The 19,094-nt window shown below is 44.8% G+C and overlaps 1 protein-coding gene across 3 annotated transcripts in view; it reads left to right on the top strand.

The window, feature by feature from the left end:
• Positions 1-12,498, top strand: part of LOC139566187 (neural cell adhesion molecule 2-like) — a 395,977-nt gene extending 383,479 nt beyond the window's left edge. Inside the window, exons 15-17 of one of the 3 annotated variants that reach the window (XM_071387198.1) lie at positions 3,437-3,641; positions 7,772-7,888; positions 9,281-12,498. In XM_071387198.1, coding sequence (XP_071243299.1) covers positions 3,437-3,641; positions 7,772-7,888; positions 9,281-9,395 — 437 coding nt within the window. In that variant the 3' untranslated portion in view covers positions 9,396-12,498. Of the gene's footprint in view, positions 1-3,433; positions 3,642-7,771; positions 7,889-9,280 lie in introns of all 3 variants that reach the window. The other 2 variants (XM_071387197.1, XM_071387199.1) reach the window with 2 other exon arrangements.
• Positions 12,499-19,094: the final 6,596 nt, after the last annotated feature.

Below are 19,094 nucleotides of genomic sequence, written 5' to 3'. Positions count from 1 at the left end.
CCCCCCTATGGCCTCCACATGGCTCGTCGTGGGCATGAGCTATCATTATCCCCCTCTGTGTTTTAGGAACCACCTACCTTCGTGTGGCGTCGGTTTCTAAAACATAAACCAGTAGGTCATCTACAAGTGTGAGGTGCTGTTTAGTTGCGTACAGTGAACGCAAGCTGTGTGAGCCTGCCAAAGCCAGTTCGGACACTGGGTGATTGACAGGATCAGACCGGAAAGCCATCAGTGGCAAGGGACTCATCTTGGTGTTGCTTTGCTACCAGGTCACCATTTCTGAATGAATGAGTTAGCAACACATTATTATGTTCTGTGGTGCTACGTGTTACCATGGGCGCCTCAGTGATCATTGCTTCCCGAGTATCGAACACCCAAGGGGTGCCATGAATTGCACCGGATTTCGCCATGCTGTCGGCATGGTCGTTGCCAAGTTTGTCACGACCAGGTGATTAGGAGTGTCCCTTGACTTTCTTCCAATGCACTTGTATGTCATGTTTGGTTATGAGGTCGTTGCAAGCTAGAATGAGCTCTTTATTTTTCACTTCTTTGGCCACTCGAAGTAGTCTTTTGTTTCCAAAACGACAAGTGGCATAAGAAGTTGAGTCTGGCGTAGTTTGAGTTGGTGCAGATTGCCAGTTCTGACAAGTCATGTTTCACCGCTGTTTGCTGGCTGGTCTTGTTGCCTAGCTGAAATTGAACAGGTTTGCGCGGAATGTCATTGTGCCATACCAATCCCACCCCAGTTTGCAAGTGATCTAGATGACGGTAAGAACAGTCATCCACAAATGCCATCGGCATGCCAAGAGTGAGACTTGACAATCCATCAGCGGTACCAAACGATCAATTAAATCTATCCCAGTCAGCATCTGTTCAGTGTCGATGCACAGGGTGGATAAGTGACATGCTTTTGAAGTTCAGTTTTAGTAGGAGACCCTTGGTTAGAGGCAAGATAGCTTGAGTGAATACTCAAAGTACCGTGTTGCAGCGTTCCGTTTTCAACGTTTGCTGGGTCCACTGCTCTTTTGAGATATGAGGGAAATAGTCGAACCCGACTCTATCAGCCCATCACAGGTCAAACAGTCCTCTAAGACTGCTTTAAGGTATGGCCTATTCGAGGAGGTTTTTCTCATCATATCCCCAACAAAGTGGATTGGGTTGGAAGAATGGAGCGGTTGGTTATCCTGTTATGGCTAGCGGAACCCCTCGACAACATCCGCTGAAACGGCAGAGCGCGAAATTCAAAAAAAATTCTTAGAAATGTTTTACTTTCATACATTCACAAGTGCAATACACCAAATTAAAGCTTAGCTTCTTGTTAATCTAGCCATCGTGTCAGATTTTAAAAAAACGAACTTAACTTGCATATCCTTAAAACTGCCTGCTACTCAGGCCCAGAAGCTAGGATATGCATATAATTGGTAGATGTGGATAGAAAACACTCTAAAGTTTCTAAAACTGTTAAAATAATGTCTGTGAGTATAACAGAACTGAAATGGCAGGTGAAACCCCGAGGACAAACCACCACCCCCCAAAAAAATCATCCTACCACTGATTTCAATGGCTGGCACTTTTATAATAGGGCGAAATCGTGCCCGATTGCAGTTCCTAGGTCTTCCACTAGATGTCAACAGTCTTTAGAAAGAGTTTCAGGCTGGTTTTTGGAAAAATTAGCCAGAAATTGAAGTTTTTTAGGTGGCTCCTATTTTGGCTGTAGTGTTTCCAAGTGCGTGAATGAGAGCGCGTTCTTTGGTATTTTTCTCCGGTAAAGACAATAACGATTCTCCGTATTTAATTGTATCGTTTATTTGCGTATTTGTTTGATTATAGGTTTGATTATAAAGGTTTGATTATAAACGTTTATTGACTTGTTTGGATAAGTTTATTGGTAATGTTTGGGATTCATTTTGTATGCATTTTGAAGGAGGGAAACCGAGTGGATTATTGACTGAAGCGCGCCAGCTAAACTGAGTTATTTTGGATATAAAGAAGGACTTGATCGAACAAAAGGAGCATTTGTAATGTAACTGGGACCTTTTGGAGTCTTCAAAGGTAAGGCATATATTATATCGCTATTTCTGACTTTCGTGTCGCAACTCCCTGGTTGAAAATGATTTGTTATGCATTTGTGTGCACATCCTCAGATATTCGCATGGTTTGCTTTCGCCGTAAAGCCTTTTTGAAATCTGACACGGCGGCTGGATTAACAACAGGTTAAGCTTTATTTTGATGTATTACACTTGTGATTTCATGAACGTTTAATATTTATAGTAATTTAATTTGAATTTGGCGCCATGCAATTTCACTGGAAGGTGTCGTTAGTGTCCCACTGATCCGCAAGAAGTTTTAATTCTTAACGCAAATGCTTTATACCCTCGGGTTAAAAGGGGGCTTTTACGTCATGCTGATACGCTCTCTGGGTTCCCTGGGGCGTGGCTAATTAAGAGGCAAGGTATCACAATTTACAATAATCTTGTTAGAGAACTAAAATCACAATCTCATCGTCACAAGACCATTGTCTTTATCCTGCATATTTTCTACACAACGTGAAGGATGTTAACATGATATAGACAGTATGAAAATTATTCAAGTTACAATGTTTTCGTTGTAAAGTCTTCATGCAACTTTTAATGACATAACAAATTAGAGCTTCATATTCCAAATTCCAACTGTCATCATTCCCAACACTCGGGTGTGGAAATATATTGTCCCAGTGTCTATTGTTTGATGTTGTAGTTTTTGGGCGGCAAACTCTTCATAAGGCACACAGACATTCCAATCACCCAAACTAGACCCCAAAAGGAATCATCTGCTGCCTATGGTTTACGATCAACGTGAGGTGTCATAAAACCCCCACATCAATCCCTCCCGCTCCCTCTGCGGGAGAGATGGGGCTCTGGAGACCTGATCCACTGTAACCTGATCCTTGGATCCTCACAGGAGAGTCATGACACCTGGTAGGTTGATTGATAACCTGAACCAGGTTGCAGGCATTGGTTACGGTTTGAAGCTTTTTCTTGAGTTGGCAGCTTGATGAAAGAGAGTTAATATTTAAATCACCCAGAAAATGTACCTCTGTTGATATCACATACATTATCAAGCACATACTGACTTAGGACTTGGTGGTCTATAGCAGCTTCCCACAGGGCTTTCTCTCTGTTTCTCCCATCTTAGCAGACTACCTGTTCAGCAGCTTTGGCCTGGGGGCGGTTGTGATGTGGCTCAGCCCGAGTTATATCACCTTGATGTGTGTCTGATGCCTGTATAACTTATTGAGTGACAATACTCTCTCCATCCAGGATAATCCCTGTTCAGTGGCCTTGGGCTCGGGTCTGTAGATGGCCTGGGTTATATTAATATGTTGTGTGTCACTTACTCTTTCTCTGTAACTCGTTGAGTGACAGTACTCTCTCTCTGTCCGGCCTCCATCCAGCAGACTCCCTGTTCAGCGGCCTGGGGCTGGGGCCTGTCGTGGGCCTGGGTCTGGTCGGCCTCCTCCTGGTCCTCGTGGTGGTGGACGTCAGCTGCTACTTCCTGCGCCAGTGCGGCCTGCTCATGTGTATCACGCGCAAGCTCTGCAGCAAGAAGACGGCCACCAGCGGCAAGAGCAAGGAGATGGAGGAGGGCAAGGCCGCCTACCTGTGAGTGGACCTTTGACCTTTGAACTGCGAAGACTGACCTTGTGTTATAGAATGTGTGATGTGACATAGTCAGTCAGGCAGTTAGTCGTAAGCTATTGTTCACTCGCTCACTCACTCACTTGCTTACTCACTCACTCCCTCAATTCTTTCTACTCCCTTTTCTCTCATACGTTCTGATCTGGAAGAATTGGAAAGGTGAAAGTTAATCCTCCATTTGGTTTCAGACATTATTATTTTCAACTGTCCAAACTTAACATATAATTGCAGATGATGGAAAGTAAGCCAATTTAGACTATTGAGGCACACGTAAAGGCAGTTTATATCTCACCCGGTCACTCCCCACTGTCAAAATATGTAAATCACTCATTGAATCATTTAATGCTCACTATGCAGAAATATACTTGGTACAGTTTGTTTTTTCATGTGAACTTGTATGTGGTATGTTTGGTGTGTACGCACGCACTTGTGTGTTTGTACGTGCGCGCATGTGTGTCCATATGTTCGTTTGTGGCGTGTGTGCACATACGTGTGTACGTGAAGAAATCTGTATGTGTGATCGTGGGGAATAATACAAGACTGTGTGTTTGTTCAGAGTGTCTAAGTCCAGGTACAGTGTGTGCTTATCTGTGTTCAGGCTTCACTGAGCATGCCATTACAAAACCACAGCTATTACTATTTACCTCCACTTTCATTCCCATGAAACTGGAGTTTAATTTGAAACAGCATGAATAATTAATAAACGCAAGATAGAACTGATGACTCTAGCACGGCAGAATGGATGTAGAGTGAGAGTGAAAGAGCGATAGAGATAGGGAAAGATGGAAAGAGAGAGAGAGGGGTTGGGTAGAACGAGAGCTAAAGAGAGTGAAAGAGGAATAAAGTGGAGAGAGGGATATAGGGAGAAAGATGGAGTGGGAGAGTTGTCAGTGTGTCTCTCCAAGCCGAGGCAAGGGAAGGGAAGAGCCTAACAAGACAGCGTGTAGCTAGACTGACATTGTGCTGAGTCACAGGGAGGTGTAATGGAGTTTGCAGTCTGCGTGTGTGTGCATGCGTGCGTGCGACTCTCTGGTCGGTGGGCGGGTGCGTGCGTGCGACTGTCTGGTCAGTGGGTGGGTGGGCGATATCTTCCTGCTGAGACTGCAGACTGCCTCTGACTCAGGCCTTTCTACACATCTGAGGGATTTGGATTAATGGAAAGTAGGAGATGCTTTAAGTTTCAGATGCTAATTCAGGTCCACCACGGTGCTTAAGTGGTGCTAAGATGGGATTCTAAGTCTTAGAGATGTGTTGAATGTTCTGTAGGATTGTATAAGTTATGTAAGACACTTACATGTAAATGGTCCACCTTCTCATGACAGTAGGTGGTGAATGGAAAGAGTTGATAGTAACATTTGGATAGTCAAATTTGATTCTGATGGAGTTGACATGTCTATGACGCGAAGCATACAGCGTGTTTTACCAGTTTGCTTTGGGCGGCATCTCATTCCAAAAAGTTGTTCCCTTCCTTGCAGCCTTGCTAGATCTGATTTTAAAATGGGTGTAAGCAAAATAGAAGAAACTAGTTAGAGCCACTGCTTACACCAACTCAATTGTCTCAGATCTGCAGGGGGTTGAACAAGGGCAGAGAGAAATGGACAACAACCAGCCCGTATTTGTTCCCACACAATAGCGGGCCACTTTATATTTCCAAAAGAATCACATTATCATGAAATAATTTGATTAAATTAAAATAACTTTAATTCACTGGCTAATTAACTATTCATTGATTTCAGGAATGCATGCTTTCAGCATTTTTAGGTGACTAAGCATACAAATATGCGTTAGCAATGTATAATTATTTAATTGCATATTTGATGTGTTTTTCCCTGCCATAATTCATTTTGTATTGAGCAAGGACGTGCGTATGTCGAAAAGGTGTTAATAAACGGTTTGTGTCCTTTTTAATAGATTCACATTGTGTTTCTATACAAACAAAATACATTCCTAATCATAATCATTTATTTAGCTTATATAGTGCTTTTCAGTACCAAAAAAAATGATCTCAAAGTGCTTAAAAAGCTAAATAAACAAGCACAGCATTGTAAAAACAAATGAACACACGTCCAAATAGAGAGAAATCTATTTGGGGACATAATATTACTATGAATAACATTAGGATGGAATAAATTAAACATGATTGATTAACCCATTTCTGTCTTCTACCGAGATAAATGTACAAGTGATCTCCTATACTTAATTATTGTTTAGCATTTTAAGCACTGTACACTTTTCACTAAGTGGCAAATATAGTGGCAAAGTAACTGACCCTGTTTTTTTTAGGTTTGTAAGATTACTTCTGCATCTTGGAGGAAATAGTAATTGAGTTATCTTTGGCTTAGGACTGTTGTCTTATGTTATAGTTTATAATAGGATATATAAGGTCTGGTGGGACTTGAGCACTGCACTTTTGCTTTGTAAAAGGTATGGTTTATATGTGTTTCCTACATGCTGTTTGGACTCGTTTCGCCCTTGTGTTTAAAGCAGGGTTCTCAAACTACAAGCCCGTAGGCCAAATGCGGCCTAAGCAAGCTGCTTTAATGTGGATGGTACTTGTCAATTGTCTCTACACGTTTATGTTCGACCTTCTCAGACTGTTTGAGGACTGAACCTTACGCTGGGCATACACTACACCCTTCTAAAATCTTAACAACTTGGACGTGTGCCGATTTCCTTGTCCCAAATATTTAATTCTGTCCATCCTCAACCCCAGGTTGCTCACATTACACAATGATTCCCTATTTGATCTTGCCCTGAGTTTCTCGGTTGTCATAGGAAAAAAAAAAATAATGCTGACACGCAAACAGTGAACTGGTTTATTAGTGTGCACATTATTATGTGCAGAAATATTTTTTTTTTTAAAGAGACCGAGGAGCAGAATATGGACTTAATTTTATATTATCATTAATATTTCATATTATCTTTTTGGTTTCTATCATGGTAGGATGCAGATTTAATATTGGTGCCCCAGGTGGGTGGAGATTTCACTTAAGGATCAATGGAATGGTCTAAAATAAGCAAACTCCGCTCATCCGGGTCACGAACTTGCCCATTGAAAAGGCATTGTGCTCTCTCCACAGCTCCACCAATCTCCCATCACCTCAGTCCACACGGTGTGTGTTGCTGTTGCTTTCTTCTTCACCATCATTGTTGGTCTCACATGCTGAGCACTCATTGGCTATTGTCAGCAGTCCTTGCCCAATTGCGTCATAGCACTGCACATACTACAAGATGTAAGACCAAAAAGTCAGATAATTCTCGGGCAACCGACAGGGGTCTGGAGAACTGAACAGCCATCATCGGTGTGTCCTTGACTCGCTCAAACTTCGTGAGTCCCAACGTACTAATCCTAGCCCTAGTTCATAGGATTTCACCCCGATCATGGAAATTTGTCTGGGACGGCAAAAATGTGGCGAATTTGTGGCAAAAAAAATGAGTAGTGTATGCCCGGCATAATGGACTTTTCAGGCTTATTTATAGGACATCGGCCCCCTCAGAGTCACTACTGTGGAGCTTAACACCCAAACCCCCTGAGATAGGAAGTGGTTGAACCCAGGGCCAGTCAGGTTCCCCCGACTCAGCCCAATCCAATCCCTTTGGATTGTCAGCAAGCCCCAAAGCACTGGTGTGGATAGCCTTATTGGCGAGATTAACATTGTCGGAGGAAGGAGCAAGCGAGGGAACGAGAGAGACTTCCCCACTGTGCTTTGGTGTCACTTGGAGAGACTGTAGATTACAGGCAGGCACACTGAGATATCTCCTACGCCTTCTGTGTGAGGGTTAAGTATACAGGGTTGCATGGAGACATGGCCGCTGGAGCTATCATAGAAGTAAAGGAGAAACGAGAACAGGAAAGCGCTGCTTCTGTCTGCTTTGTGTCACAAATGGATTTGCTGAAGTGTGTGTGTGTGTGTGTGTGTGTGTGTGTGTGTGTGTGTGTGTGTGTGTGTGTGTGTGTGTGTGTGTGTGTGTGTGTGTGTGTGTGTGTGTGTGTGTGTGTGTGTGTGTGTGTGTGTGTGTGTGTGTGTGTGTGTGTGTGTGTAACTGTGTGTGCACGCACGTGCATGCTCATGCCTGTGTGTGTTTGTGCGTAGGGGCGATGGGTCCAAGGATCCTATCGTTGAGATGAGAACGGAAGAGGAGAGAATAACTAACCACGATGGGAGTCCAGTGCACGAACCCAACGAGACTACACCTCTCACAGAGCCAGAGTAAGGAACCAGAACCACTAGGGTTCTAAGGCCCTGTCCACCCTAATGCTGCGTTTAGATGGTACGAGGTAGACGGCAAACCGGATGTAATTGTTTTCAATGACAGCACAACGGTAAATGTCGTTGAGGCAGGTGGTGAATGCCGTCAGTAGCCACGGTAGAGTTAAAATATTTAGACTTTTGCCGTAGCGTTGTTTTCTACCGGATGTTAATTTGCACTTATTGTTTACTGAAATCACCATAGCAACGCATACTGTCGTGTTGGCTTGCTTTTTACGTCACCTTCTTTCTTGTGTTCTTGTCCAGCTATGCTCACTGGTATGATGTTTTTTTGTGTCCCTCGTCTAAACGTAGCATAATGTAACTCCAACCTAACCCAAATATGCAGCCCTATTAGTAGTAGAAAAGGGCACTTTAGCTGAAGTTGACAGGAAGCATAAGGAGTTGGTGTTTTAGTGTGTTTTCTAGGTCTTGGCTTATGGTGTTGGCCTTGCACTCGCTTAACTGATATCATTTATGGACATGGTTATAGGTTGTAGTAGTGGACTGGACATATAGTGGTGGAAAAGAGTATGGTGAATTCAGGCCACATCCGTGTCCAGTCAGTCAAGAGCCTTCTACAGTACATGGTTCAACTGCCAGGGGCCAAAGGTCAAAGTTTAGTCCATCTTAAACCAGGCCTCTTCAACCCAAGGGTGTCCCTTGCCGATGGGATCGTTGAACGCTACTGGATTTGATAGTTGTAGTGTTGTCTATAATTGACTGAGCTTGTATGAGAACTGTAAATTAATCAGGTGTAGATTGTTCTTTGTTGTATTTCCGGCGTTATAGATGAGGGATTGTTTTTGTTACGTCATTCTTTTGTTTGTGTATTTTTTATGTATGTTCAGTAAGTGAATTGAGTGCTGTTGAAACTGTTGATATTATAAACCACTATATGAATATATTGATCAAGTAAATGTATTAACTGGACAGTCAGTCAGGTGGTGTTAACTTTGAATGTATTACATGCATTGAGTAGCAGTAGAGGACCGCTACTTATGCGTCATTCTCCATCGTGTTCACTCTATGCTGCCATGGAAACTACCACTCATCCCACCTCTTATAGTTCGCCAATAAGGATGCATGCTCTGTATGCGTGTATGTAGATGCATTATCTAAATGTCATATCAAAATGTATACGTTTCACAGGGTGATTAAGTCCTTTCACGTTCCACATTTCTACGTATTGATTGTTTATGAGTGTCTTCTCTGTACTGTTACCGTAGTTAACAATGAACAGCCATGGTCATGAGTGAGACGTGGGTTGAGTGAAATGTGTAGTTATATTTAACCCTTTCATCTGAGGTCTCTCACTCAGACGTGTCTGTCTCCTTTGTCTCGCTCCCACAGGAAGCTACCGCTGAAGGAGGAGAACGGGAAGGAGACGCTCAAGCCCGACATGATCGAGATCAAAGTGCACAGTGACAACAGCATCCACACAAAGCAGGACGACAGTAAAGCATAAAATGTGTGTGCCCTCTCGCCCCTCGCCGCAAACGAGAACATTTCAGAGCATCCTACCCTGAGACCAAAACACAGAATAAACACGACACATAAAAAAATATGATATCTCTTATATGTCCATAAGGGCCCAGAGAAAAACGAAAAGTGTGTGTAAATACAAATAAGAGAGAGGAAGACCCCAACAACAAGTGTTTTTATGTGACTAATCAATGATGTTGTTTCTATCCAAGATGGCTCCAGTTGAAGACACTTCGTGTAGATCAGTGATTGTAATATTGTTTCATTTGTTTCCTCTGACTTTGGTTTTGTTGTTGTTTTTTATGCCTTGGCCGTTGCTTATCCGTTGCTTTTATTTATTTTCCTTCCCCCTCTTATTCAATCCCCAATTTGCAAAAACACACCCGATCCTACACACATACATACACACACGAGCACATACACACCAAAGCGCTCTGTCTTAAGGATAAGTACCGCCACTATCGACTCCCACTCAAGTCTGCTGTGCCTGGTAAAAAGATCTCCTACAGTAGCATTTACAGAGTAAGCTACCCTGTCCTCACTGCAGCAGTCTCGTCTGTATTCTATTGCGGCTCTGGTCTAAGATGTAATGTCTGGGTTGTCCTGTCTAATGCTTTTGTACTACGTTACATCCGCCCATGTATGTCCACTCCTCTTTGAGCTTCCGGCTCAGAGAATGTTGAGCTAGCTCATCGGTTATGCCACTATTTTGTTTTGTTTTTCTTTTAAAGAAGATGAAAAAAATGAACAGGTACTGTAAAGGTGCCTTTGCACATTGTAGTGATACTCGTCTTGGTGTGTCTGAATGTGTCTGCTGTTATGAGTGCGAGAGCTATTTTTGTGTAAATATATTTCTCATATTTTATCAAAATCGTTTGCGTTAACTATGCAGACCGTCTGTCTCCGTTATTTTACTAGTGTACCATGTATTTCCATAAGGTGACAGACAGCATGACAGGAAAGACATCTCTGATGATAACAGCTATTTGTTAGCCAGTCGGAAAGAATTCCCCAAGATCCATTATGGTTTTAGGTGGTTACATCTGGGAGGACCACATGGTCAGCACACATGGTCTGTGTGGTCAGGAAGTTAGCCAGGAAATGGAAAATATTTTGAACAGAATATGAACATAATTACACCTGCCACTGTTGACCAATGAGCTGGCTTCATTGTAGGGATTGTGCAACGTTGTGTTTTAGCACTGGTTTTGATGGTGATGCCATGAGTTCTGCTGTTTTTTGGCAGAAAATGAATCTGTACCGGGCCCTTAGAGTTATAGGTAATGTTTCCTGTGTATTTGTTAACCGTCTTCATGGTGTATCCGTAACCAGGCTACATCGCTTGTTATCTCGCACCTCAAAACACAACAATAAACAACAGACAATTTTGTGTTATTTTATGGTTACTCTGCTTTACATTGAATGTTTATTTTAAAAAAACTGCGGTTCAAATTTATTTTTTATTTTTTTTCTTCTCAAAGACAGGAAAAAAAACAATTGATGTTGACATGAAATTGAAATGTGAAAATAATGTGGTTGTCATACAGTTCTGTGAGTAGTTATTGGGGGGGGGGAAAGTAGTCTATAAAAAGAAAAAGATGGTCATGTCCAATATTGTTTGTTTCATTTGAAAGTTGTGCCATCATTCTATTGACTAATGGCGAAAACCAATGAATGTTGAATTGCTCTGTTCTTAACTGTTAGACTAGACTTCAACACATGGGCACACACAAAGTATTTCAGTCATGTTTTTTAGATACACTTCATTTATAGTTGATTTTAGTTTAATGCCATTATTAATGATCGAAAACCAATCACTTTTTTCTGTTCATTTTCTTTCTCTGATGTTGTCATGTAAATAGGTAAAGAAAAAAAAAGATATTTTACAAAGCTCTTATGTAAATAGACCCGGAAAAGATTAGTCTTTTTTCAAAAGCAAAAACAGGCTTTCTTGTGTGAACGCTCTCCAGCTGAAAAAAACAAACGCTTATTTTAGTTCTGGGCAGTTCAGTGACGACGTGACAGTGGTCTTTACTATTCATCACTTTACCCTCAAGAAAACACACACACAGTGGGCCCTGAGGTCACTTCACAGCATTTCAATGGAGGCTGTAACTAAGTTAATAGCATGCCTTGGTTTTCCCACGGCCCATTGTCCCCTGGTCCCTTGCTGCAGTGGCAACCGTGTAAACCATTAAATTAAAATGTAATAGGAGGCTTGTTTGCCATTAGCCGAGGGAGCGGCGCACATGATCTTTGGTGACTGGACTGTTCCTTGCAGAGTCGACGTGACGGACACCGTCGTGCTGCCCATTAGTTTGTAATGACCCTGTCGTTAATTATACAGTGGCGCTGTGAATGCTGGGAAACGTAGTATTTGCCACTGCTTGAGAGCTAGGTGGACTCTGACAGTTAGCTCTACTAGGGTAACGAGGGTTTTAGCACATGCAGCATACAGTATTTGAGCACTGAAATGTGTGTGATACCGCGTGTGTGTGCGTGCCTGTACATGTAAGTATAAGTCCATGTGTGCTGCGTGCGCTGTGTGTGTCTTAACCTGAATTTAAAAAAAATGGATTATCATGTATATCGCTGTCATCAATTCTCTGGCTGGAGCGCTCTGCATGTGTGTCTGAGAATCCCCTCTACCCCTCTTTGCTCCATAGGTTTTACCCCATAAAACTGGCTTTGTTTTCTCTCCCAAAGCACGATTGATAAACTGTACCTGCAGTCCTGGAGTTGCTCTGTAGCCTGTTAAGACAACTGTAAATAGGGAGAACATTGCCTGATGGCCATGAGATTTGTACATGTTATTTTATATCTGAATATCAATCTATTCCCCCGTTCCCTCCTCCCACATCTCTCCCCCTCGGACTCCGTCTCAGTCTGTCTCCATAGAGAGTACCGGTGTGTTTCTAGCTCTGTGTATTGTGTCCCCGCCTCTTGTCCCCCTCTGGACTCCCCAGACTGAGTTTGCTTACACAGGGGGTGGAAACTGTCGATGTGGCCGTAACCTGTGGAACACCCTGTAACAAACCTCCTGTCATTTTATCAGCTGTAAATAAACATGTCCTGGTGAAAGATCATGCATGTGGGAGTCGGTCATTTAGTAGGTTTCATCTCCTTTTTTTAATCTTGTTTGTGGTTTTACTACATTTGGTGACCCGTGTGAGGAGAATTAAAGAATAATTGTTTGTGTCCCAAATGGTACCCTGAAGTGCACTATATAGTGAATAGTGTGTCATTTAGGACACACCATCCTCATACAGGGCACAGAGTGTAGTGGTGCAACACAAAACTTGAATGGGAATTGATTCAATGTCAGACCTGGGTTGAAATACATTCGTATTTAAGCATTTGTATTTTAAACACTTATTTTCTTTGTATTGGTATATTTCCAAATACATTCCAACATTCAACTACTTGTATTTTCAAGGACAAAATATTGAAATACTCACTTCGAAATGTATGCGAAAGTAATTGAAATACAATAAATAGTACTTTAACAGAGAATACTCCAAAGACACCATTTATCAGCCTGCTTTTGCACTTTATGCAAAGTCAGTAAGTGCAGACTTGTAGATAAACCTCAATCGCATCGAGGTCGCTTCCAAACCGTATCAGCCTGCCTTCGGATGCGAGGGTTCGAGCAAATCATATTCAACTCGATTCTATTTCAGGAGACAAAGTGTTTTATTAACAATAATTTACCAAAACAAACTTAGAGCTCTGCTCAAAGGGCTCCAAATGGTTCAAAATAAGAGACAACGAGAACTGAAGTGTTTTCTAACTAAGCTGCCCCCTCTTCAAACCTCATTTGAAGTTTCTATATAACATGTACTCGCACTACTTGCCCTTCTCCTCGCTGCTCTATTTTCCCTACGAGAGGGCTCTGTTCACTGATGGTTTGATGTGGCTTGGAGGGCTTCCTTCTCTCTGTTCTCTCGTGACGTTAATGGCCTTTTCACCAAATTGGCTGAAACCAGTTCAAGGTAGGGTGACCCAAATATGAAAAATTAATAACTGGTACATTGATCAAGTTTGATGATAAATTGACTGGTCCCCTCCCCCCGTGTCAAACAATTGGAATCAGGAGGCAGGCATTACCATGGATTTACTTCCGGCTTTATGCAACGGTAGCCTTGTATCTTAACTAATTTAAATACGTACCGCTTTAAAACCGTCATCACATGTGCACATTCCCTTGCTTTGGCTTTGTTTACAAACCGTAAAGCTCAAGCAGAACGTACGACCAAAGATACTGGTAACCTTTCATCTGGGGTTTGACTGTTAGCTAGAAAGCTGCTCACCAGCATGCCGGCAAAAGCACACTGTGTTGTGACTGGGTGCCGTAGTGTAAAAATAGCCTTACACTATTTCCCGAAGACATCTGACAGCAGTGTCTGATTTGCATTTCGGGTGGACAGGCTGCACAGAATACATGGTCACGATATGGTCACGATATGGTCACGCATGTGCAGTCCACATTTAGAGTGAAATTGCTTTATCGGTTGGGAGAACATTCGATATGTCTTGCCAGGAAGCTAATCCTGAAGACGGATGCTGTACCGTTATTGACAGTGGATCTTGCAAGCGCTGACCATAATGTAAGTATCAGCGTTTGATGAGTCTGACACGTTAGGGGGATCAGGGGCTAACGTTAGATAATGCAACTGGATTCTTTGACTTGTGAACCGTGCATTTTCTGTAACACACCTGATAGTCACTATGTGGTTTTTGTTCTTCCATCCCTAAGTCCCCTACATTGAGTCTGGCATGAAGGAATTTTGTCCACAAAAGGAGTTGCGGTGTGTATAGTATTTGTAAATTACCTCAAATCATATTTTCACTTTCACCAAGCTGTAATGATAGACATTTTAGAAAATGCAACATCTACTCTGTCTGCACAGCTTCCAGGCAACCACTGCAGCTTGAATGCTGTGATATAAAAGCAGCTTGCCCAAGGCAAAGAAGGGGGGATATGCTGTGAAGCGTGTGAAGACAGACACAATGTCATTGTTATTCATTCAAAGAATGAGTAGATCACTACAACAAATTGATAGCGTCATAACTCTGAATGGTAAATGAAAGGAAATCAAATTCATTAACCATTTAACAAAATATTACAGGCTCTTGGATTCCCTCTTCGACGAGGTCACCCTTGATCCAGCGCCGTATATGAGGAATCTGTGCCAGATGTCCATCCCAGGGCCCCTGTCTGCCCAGTGTGAGAGGCCTGACAAGGAGGAGGCCATAGATGGATTTGTCTGCCTCTTCAATCTTGGGGGTGACTGAAGCCAAAGGCTTGACTGAAGCCTACTTGATTGAAGTGGGATACATAGGTTCCCCTCCTGTCCCCCTCCTCGTCAATCTCTATAGTTAGTTGCATTTCCTAAAGCCTAAGTTATTCATTTTTATTTGAAAAACTCAAGGAAAAAATAAACATCCTCTCACTGTCAACTGGGTTTATTTTCAGCAAACTTAACATGTGTAAATATTTGTATGAACATAAGATTCAACAACTGAGACATAAACTGAACAAGTTCCACAGACATGTGACTAACATAAATGGAATAATGTGTCCCTGAACAAAGGGGGGTTCAAAATCAAAAGTAACAGTCAGTATCTGGTGTGGCCACCAGCTGCATTAAGTACCGCAGTGTATCTCCTCATGGACTACACCAGATTTGCCAGTTCTTGCTGTGAGATGTTACCCCACTCTTCCACCAAGGCACCTGCAAGGTCCTGGACATTTCTGGGGGGAATGGCCCTAGCCCCCACCCTCCAATCCAAAAGGTCCCAGACATGCTCAATGGGATTGAGATCCGGGCTCTTCGCTGGCCATGGCAGAACACTGACATTCCTGTCTTGCAGGAAATCACGCACAGAACGGGCAGTATGGCTGGTGGCATTGTCATGCTGGAGGGTCATGTCAGGATGAGCCTGCAGGAAGGGTACCACATGAGGGAGGAGGATGTCTTCCCTGTAACGCACAGCATTGAGATTGCCTGCAATGACAACAGGCTCAGTCCGATGATGCTGTAACACACCGCCCCAGACCATGACGGACCCTCCACCTCCAAATCGATCCCGCTCCCGAGTACAGGCCTCGGTGTAACGCACATTCCTTCTACGATAAACACAAATCCGACCATCACCCCTGGTGAGCCAAAACCGCGACTCGTCAGTGAAGAGCAGTTTTTGCCAGTCCTGTCTGGTCCAGCGACGGTGGGTTTGTGCCCATAGGCAATGTTGTTGCCGGTGATGTCTGGTGAGGACCTGCCTTACAACAGGCCTACAAGCCCTCAGTCCAGCCTCTCTCAGCCTTTTGCGGACAGTCTGAGCACTGATGGAGGTATTGTGCGTTCCTGGTGTAACTCGGGCAGTTGTTGTTGCCATCCTGTACCTGTCCGCAGGTGTGATGTTCGGATGTACCTATCCTGTGCAGGTGTTGTTACACGTGGTCTGCCACTGCGAGGACGATCAGCTGTCTGTCCTGTCTCCCTATTGCACTGTCTTAGGCGTCTCACAGGAGTACGGACATTGCAATGTATTGCCCTGGCCACATCTGCAGTTCTCATGCCTCCTTGCAGCATGCCTAAGGCACATTCACGCAGATGAGCAGGGACCCTGGGCATCTTTCTTTTGGTGTTTTTCAGAGTCCATAGAAAGGCCTCTTTAGTGCCCTAAGATTTCATAATTGAGACCTTAATTGCCTACCATCTATAAGCTGTTAGTGTCTTAACGACCGTTCTACAGGTGCATGTTCATTACTTGTTTATGATTCATTGAACAAGCATGGGAAACAGTGTTTAAACCCTTTACAATGAAGATCTGTGAAGTTATTTGGATTTTTACAAATTATCTTTGAAAGACAGGGTCCTGAAAAAGGGATGTTTCTTTTTTTGCTGAGTTTATATCACATTTTGTTTCTTCGTATTGTTTTTTTTCAAGCTTTCGGACGGGAGATGAGTGTTAGAAATTGTACGATTTAATGAGTTGCACACTGTAGGGCGGCCGGGTGCCTATATTAGGCTTGTGGCTCTACTTCTTTTTTTATGTCAAATGATGTCTCACCATTATTTTGCACCTTTATTTCTCATGAGTGTTCATTAACATAATATTTACCAAATAAACTAAAGTAAAAAATTATAAAGCAACGCAATAAAATAACAATAACGAGTGTAACGGTTTTCTTCCTGTGATGAAGGAGAGGACCAAAACGCAGCGCGGCTAGTGTTCAACATGTTTAATAAAGAGAATAACTTGAACACTACAAACTACAAAACAATAAATGTGAAAACCGAAAACAGTCCTATCTGGTGCAGAACACAAAGACAGAAAACAACCAACACAAACCCCAACACAAAACAAGCCACCTAAATATGGTTCCCAATCAGAGACAATGACAAACACCTGCCTCTGATTGAGAACCATATCAGGCATACATAGAAATGGACAAACTAGACACACAACATAGAATGCCCACCCAGCTCACGTCCTGACCAACACTAAAACAAGTAAAACACACAAGAACTATGATCAGAACGTGACAGTACCCCCCTCCTGAGGTGCGGACTCCGAACGCACAACCTATACCTATAGGGGAGGGTCTGGGTGGGCATTTGTCCGCGGTGGCGGCTCTGGCACTGGACGAGGACCCCACTCCACCATTGTCTTTGTCCCCATCCTTAGCGTCCTTTGAGTGGCGACCCTCGCCGCCGACCTTGGCCTGGGAACCCTAATAAAGGGCCCCACTGGACTGAGGAGCGCCTCTGGACTGAGGGAACTCTTCCGGACTGAGAGGTAGCTCCTGACTGAGGAGTAGCTCATGACTGAGGGGTAGCTCATGACTGAGAGGTAGCTCATAACTGAGAGGTAACTCAGGACTGAGAAGTAGCTCAGGACTGAGAAGTAGCTCCGGACTGAAAGGCAGCTCCGGACTAATGGCAGCTCCTGACTGGAGGGCAGCTCATGACTGGAAGGCAGCTCATGACTGGAAGGCAGCTCATGACTGGAGGGCAGCTCATGACTGGAAGGCAGCTCATGACTGGCAGGCGGATCTGGCAGCTCCTGACTGGCGGGCGGCTCTGGCTCCTGACTGGCGGGCGGCTCTGGCTCCTGACTGGCGGGCGGCTCTGGCTCCTGAATGGCGGGCGGTTCCTGACTGGCGGACGGCTCTGGCGGCTCCTGACTGGCGGACGGCTCTGGCGGCTCCTGACTGACGGACGGCTCTAGCGGTTCAGGACAGACGGGCGGCTCAGATGGTGCTGGACAGACGGGCGGCTCAGATGGCGCTGGGCAGACGGGCGGCTCAGATGGCGCTGGGCAGACGGGCAGCTCAGATGGCGCTGGGCAGACGGGCAGCTCAGATGGCCCTGGGCAGATGGGCAGCTCAGACGGCGCTGGGCAGACGGGCAGCGCAGGTGGCGCTGGGCAGACAGCAGACTCTGACCTGCTGAGGCGCACATTAGGCCTGGTGCGTGGTGCCGGAACTGGTGGTACCGGTTTGTAGACACGCACCTCAAGGCTAGTGCAGGGAGCAGGAACAGGGCACACTGGACTCTCGAGGTGCACTATAAGCCTGGTGCGTGGTACCGGCACTGGTGGTACCGGGCTGAGGGCACGCACCTCAGGGCGAGTGCGGGGAGAAGGAACAGTGCGTACAGGGCTCTGGAGACGCACAGTAGGCCTGGTGCGTGGTGCCGGAACTGGTGGTACCGGACTGGGAACACACACCACTGGGCGAGTGCGGGGAGGAGGAACAGGGCGTACTGGACACTGGAGACACACAGGAAGCCTGGCGCGTGGTGTTGGCACTGGTGGTACTGGACTGGGGCGAGGAGGTGGCACCGGATATACCGGACCGTGACGGCGTACTGGAGCTCTTGAGCACCGAGCCTGCCCAACCTTACCTGGTTGAATGCTCCCCGTAGCCAGGCCAGTGCGGGGACCCGCACTGGGCTGTGCTGGCGAACCGGGGACACCATGCGTAAGGCTGGTGCCATGTACACCGGACCGAGGAGACGCACTGGAGACCAGATGCGTTGAGCCGGCTTCATGGCACCTGGCTCGATGCCCACTCTAGCCCGGCCGATACGTGGAGCTGGGATGTACCGCACCGGGCTATACACACGTACAGGAGACACCGTGCGCTCTTCCGCATAACACGGTGTCTGCCCGTACTCCCGCTCTCCACAGTAATCACACACCTCAGGGTGAGTACCGTGTATACTACGCCAAAACAACAGCTCTCTCTCTTCGGCCTCCTCCAATTTTACCAACAACTCATCGAATGTCTCTATAATCTCCCATCCTTTCACTGTCCTCCAATCTGTCCAATGTCCCCTCCACATTCTCCAACTCGTACCTCAATTTCGCCAACTGCTCTTTATGGTAAGCACGGGGAACTGGCTCAAGTCTCCTACTTGACCCAGCTACACGCCCCGTGTTCCCCCCCCCCCCCAAGAAAGTTTTGGGGGAGCCTCTCGGGCTTCCAGCCGCTCTGCCTTGCTAGCTCCTGCTGCTGCCGCTGCTTCCCCTTACCACGCTGCTTCGTCCGAGTATGGTGGGTGGTTCTGTAACGGTTCTCTTCCTGTGATGAAGGAGAGGACCAAAACGCAGCACGGCTAGTGTTCAACATGTTTAATAAAGAGAATAACGTGAACACTACAAACTACAA

The sequence above is a fragment of the Salvelinus alpinus genome, chromosome 38 (assembly GCF_045679555.1).
Source record: "Salvelinus alpinus chromosome 38, SLU_Salpinus.1, whole genome shotgun sequence".
NCBI classification, from domain to species: Eukaryota; Metazoa; Chordata; class Actinopteri; order Salmoniformes; family Salmonidae; genus Salvelinus; species Salvelinus alpinus.
This window is presented reverse-complemented; position numbering and strand designations above follow the sequence as displayed.